Source organism: Miscanthus floridulus, chromosome 10, assembly GCF_019320115.1.
Source record: "Miscanthus floridulus cultivar M001 chromosome 10, ASM1932011v1, whole genome shotgun sequence".
Classification (NCBI taxonomy): domain Eukaryota; kingdom Viridiplantae; phylum Streptophyta; class Magnoliopsida; order Poales; family Poaceae; genus Miscanthus; species Miscanthus floridulus.
This window is the reverse complement of record NC_089589.1, coordinates 118,544,735-118,550,039: the sequence shown is the minus strand read 5'-3', so window position 1 is coordinate 118,550,039 and position 5,305 is coordinate 118,544,735. Positions and strand designations below refer to the sequence as shown.

General features: G+C 39.6%; 1 protein-coding gene across 1 annotated transcript; it reads right to left on the bottom strand.

The window, feature by feature from the left end:
• Positions 1–1,596: 1,596 nt before the first annotated feature.
• On the bottom strand, positions 1,597–1,992 carry LOC136489412 (arabinogalactan protein 1-like). Its single transcript, XM_066486055.1, has one exon. It carries the CDS (start codon positions 1,990–1,992, stop codon positions 1,597–1,599), a length of 396 nt encoding a protein of 131 aa, XP_066342152.1.
• Between the last annotated feature and the right edge of the window lie 3,313 nt (positions 1,993–5,305).

The window sequence follows — 5,305 nt, the reverse complement described above, 5'->3', positions numbered from 1 at the left end:
TTTTAAGATAGTGGATAGCTGCAGTTTAGGTAACTAAAAATGTTGGCATGCAACATCCCAAGCAATAAAACAATCAATGTTGCCATAACAGCGACAAGCAGTTCTTTGAAAAAAAATCCAGTTCCTAGCTAGATGTCAGTAGCAAATGTCCTAATAATATCATGGTTTAGTTTTGTGTATTGCGGAAGAGAAACCTTTAATAGATACATATCTAGCATACACAGCGGCAGAAATTTCTAGCACAACAATAACCCCTTGGAACCTTAACCCTTTTACCAGAACAGAAAGAGTGCAGGTTAAATCATGATGTACAGCATAAAGAGTTAACAACTGGCACAAAATGGAGGAAATGCTCAACAGATGTATGGCAACCTCAAGAACAAGCAGTGATGAGGATAACACTTTGGTAGTCTACAGTTCGTCACAGTACCCTGAACTTGCACAAAGTGTCATAGCAAGGTGCCTAGGTATTCCATTCAGCAATGTGCGTGTCATTACAAGAAGGGTTGGAGGAGGCTTTGGTGGAAAGGCATTCAGATCATTCCAAGTGAGAATAAACAAAACTAGATCATAATAACCAAAATCTTCCATTTTATGAAAACTAATTATTTTTAATATCAAATCTTTACCCTGGTGTATAGTTTATTGTACTTTAGTATCTTATTTAACTTGTGATGAGGTCATTGCTTGTTTAGACCTGGACTAGTGTCAGTTTTTTTTTTAAAAAAAATCCTTATTATTCTTCAGTTAAGAGCTTTTTCCTTGGACTTGCAAGCTGAAAAAGGACATCGAAAGTTTACATTTATAGACTTATAGTACAGATGAAAAAGTTATTATTCTGTTTTCTATATATACAGTTCTAAACTTTGAAAATTGTTAAATGCAATATTTTTTTCTACTTTGTTAACTGCATTGCTTGTGGAAAATAAATGTTGTATTGATAGTTTGTAGTATGAGGTTTGATTATTTAGGAATCATATTTTCCGAGGAAAGCCATTTAGGCCTAATTGGCAATATATTCATTTAACCATGCGCCATGCAAATGCATCTAACTCTGACTCTTTTATTTGGCCTTCGCAATAAAAAAAAAACCCTAGCCCAAAATCAAATTAAGTCTCTCTAGCAACTATTTTAGACTTAAGTTTGTTGGCCCTCGATCTACTTTAGAAGATCTAGCAACTATTTTAGACTTAAGTTGACATATTTGATATTTTAGTCTGTGGTGATTGCATATGACAATCTGCTATCAATATCATGAAATCATAAAGACCTAGTACATTACCATCTGTTTCTTACATATGGTACATGCTTGTGCAGGTTGCAACAGCAGCTGCACTTTGTGCATACAAGTTACGACGCCCTGTACGAATGTACCTTAATCGCAACACTGATATGGTTATGAATGACATCTAGCAGGCAAAATTACTAAGAACAGATCATGCAAGATCAAACAGCTTCATGGTTTTCACGAATCATTTTCACCATAGCCTTGAGTGAAGTTGCATCAAACCAGATCTAACAGCTTGATGACCGAGCAGTTCTACTAGATTAACACACAAGCTATTGAGCAGACTCGCAAGGCAAAGCTAGCAAGAATCACCAGGCGGAGGCAGAGGCGGAGATCACCTGCGCGGCTTGTGGCAGGCGGGGTTGAGCTCGCCCGCGCGGCGCGTGGGGCCCAAGGGCGGTGCGGGAGGCGGGCGCCGGAGCCGGCGTCGTCGGCGTGCGGGGGCCGGGCGTGGGGGCGCCGAGAGCCTGTGTCGTCGGCGTGCGGGGGCAGGACGTCGGGGGCTGGGCGCGGGGCGCCGGGAGCCTGCGTCGTCGGTGCGCGGGGGCGGGCGCCAGGGGCCGGGGGCGGGACGCCGAGCGCCAAGGGCTGGTGTGGGCGGGCGCGGGACCGGCGACGGGGCCGGCAGCGTGGGCAGCGGTGGAAACCCTAGGCAGCCTGACGGCGTCGGAGGAAGAAGACAGCGCCCAGACGATGACTCCCATGCGCTACCCTCCAATTTATAATAGGTATCATTTGTAGGGGCGGTTCCTGATCCAGCCGCCCCTACAAATACATTTTTAGGGGCGGTTCCTGATCCAACCGCCCCTACAAATAGTTTTTTAAATTATAAATTCTATATTTTTTATATCATAAAAACACAATTATAAATTCTACATTTTGTTCAAACTTTCTCAAATGAAAAAATGGACTATATAAGTATTGTAGATCTTGATGTGATGAACAACCTTGTTATTCAGAGTTTTTTCATCTGAGGTCATTTAGTGTCTCATTTGAGCAAGTTTGACCAAGTCAAATTTGGTCAAATGAAAAAACAACACTTTGACTCTAAATAACTTCAAATTGAAAAGTTTTGAATACCAAGTTTGATCATCTCAGCAAGATCTACAATTGTTGTTTTGGTCAACTTTCCATTTGAGAAAGTTTGGACGGTTCAAATTTGTGATTTTTAAATTTCGACGCCTACAAACTAGTTTTCGGAACCCTAGGTTATCTCAAATTGAAAAGTTTTGAATACCAAGTTTGTTCATCTCATCAAGATCTACAATCCTTATATAGTCCATTTTTTCATTTGAGAAAGTTTGAACAAAATGTAGATCAAATTTCACAAGTGTGTGACATAGTTTCAGAAAGTCTATATGAGATTCAAGAATTTGTGACTAGTGTTTGATAAAACTTTCTCAAATGGGAAAATAAGCTATGTAAGGATTGTATATATTGATGAGATGAACAACCTTGTTATTCAGAGTTTTTTCATCTGAGGTCATTTAGTGTCTCATTTGAGCAAGTTTGACCAAGTCAAATTTGGTCAAATGAAAAAACAACACTTTGACTCTAGTATTATGAACTCTAAATAACTTCAAATTGAAAAGTTTTGAATACCAAGTTTGATCATCTCAGCAAGATCTACAATTGTTGTTATGGTCAACTTTCCATTTGAGAAAGTTTGGATGGTTCAAATTTGTGATTTTTAAATTTTGACGCCTACAAACTAGTTTTCAGAACCCTAGGTTATCTCAAATTAAAAAGTTTTGAATACCAAGTTTGTTCATCTCATCAAGATCTACAATCCTTATATAGTCCATTTTTTCATTTGAGAAAGTTTGAACAAAATGTAGATCAAATTTCACAAGTGTGTGACATAGTTTCAGAAAGTCTATATGAGACTCAAGAATTTGTGACTAGTGTTTGATAAAACTTTCTCAAATGGGAAAATAAGCTATGTAAGGATTGTAGATCTTGATGGGATGAACAACCTTGTTATTCAGAGTTTTTTCATCTGAGGTCATTTAGTGTCTCATTTGAGCAAGTTTGACCAAGTCAAATTTGGTCAAATGAAAAAACAACACTTTGACTCTAGTATTATGAACTCTAAATAACTTCAAATTGAAAAGTATTGAATACCAAGTTTGATCATCTCAGCAAGATCTACAATTGTTGTTTTGGTCAACTTTCCATTTGAGAAAGTTTGGACGGTTCAAATTTGTGATTTTTAAATTTCGACGCCTACAAACTAGTTTTTGGAACCCTAGGTTATCTCAAATTGAAAAGTTTTGAATACCAAGTTTGTTCATCTCATCAAGATCTACAATCCTTATATAGTCCATTTTTTCATTTGAGAAAGTTTGAACAAAATGTAGATCAAATTTCACAAGTGTGTGACATAGTTTCAGAAAGTCTATATGAGATCAAAGAATTTGTGACTAGTGTTTGATAAAACTTTCTCAAATGGGAAAATAAGCTATGTAAGGATTGTAGATCTTGATGAGATGAACAACCTTGTTATTCAGAGTTTTTTCATCTGAGGTCATTTAGTGTCTCATTTGAGCAAGTTTGACCAAGTCAAATTTGGTCAAATTAGTGTCTCATTATAAACTCTAAATGACTTCTGGATGTTGCAATAGAGTGGATATTCAAATAGAGTCATCTGGATGTTGCAAAGGGTAGTCTCACACACATGCATAAAATGTAGTATCACACACATACAAAAATATGTAGTCTTACACACGTACACAAATATATAGTCTCACACGCATGCATAAATGAAGCCTTACAAACACACACAACTAGCTAGCCCGCTGTAACGACTTTCCCATTGACACCTTTTCGTTCCCATGGCATTATATCTTTGGGGATGTTCTTTTCCACAACACTGATCTTCTTAGGAAAGTCTGTGAATAACGGCATCTCATCATAGTTATTGTAAGCTTCAACATCGTCCACGCCATCAACTCCAATAATGTGTTGTTTCCCGGAGGCAACCACGTGCTTTGTCTTCTTCTTCGGGGGGAGGTTACTTTGTGGGTCAGACATATAGAAAACTTGTGCGACACGTGAAGCGAGCACCCAAGGGTCATCTTGGTAGCCTAGATTCTCGAGGTCCAGGACTCTCAATCCAATCTCGTTCAGTTGGTGTTGTTTGATCCAGCGGCATCGAAACAGGGCCACCGTTATATCCCTTCCATAGTCAAGTTCCCATATCTCTTCAATGATGCCAAAGTATTGGATCTTTCGCCCTAATCCATCGAGAGCCTCTATTCGAACGCCGCTGTTTTGGTTCACATATTTACTATCCTTTGCGTGGGTATAGTACGTGTACCCATTGATATCATAAGTATTCCAAGATGTAACTTGTCTCGATGGCCCCTCCGCCAACCTACTGATGGTAATAGAGTCTATGGTTTCTCCAGGCGGTATGTTTTGGTCCTTCAACCATATAGTTAGTCGTTGCTTGTGCTGTTTCATGACCCAATCATCCGAACGGCCATTTCTCTCCACCATAATGATAGCCAAGTGTTCATCAATATACGGTTGCATCAGTTGTGTACTCTGCAAGACACTGTAATGCGCCCGACTCACCTCTTTGTAATCATGGTCGATGAACACTTTTCTACCACTGGTGCCCTTCCTAGCCAGCCTACCCTTGTGACGAGAATCGGGTTTACCAATCCCTTTCTGTACTTTTAGGTACTCTTGACAGCACTCGACGACTTCTTCAGTACTGTAACCCTCTATCATGGAGCCCTCTGGGTATGCTCGATTATGCACGTATCGACTTAAAACTGACATGAACCGCTCATAGGACCACATTTCATGCAAGTAGCAAGGGCCAAGCGCCTGTATCTGATGAACCATGTGAATCATGAGATGTGGCATTATATCAAAAAAAGCAGGAGGTAAACACATCTCCAGTTGGTTTTGTGTCTCCATCACAAATTCATGTAGGTCACTCAGCTCTTCCTTGCTAATCGTCTTCTATGAGATCTTCGAAAAGAAGTAGCACATGCGGGTGATGGC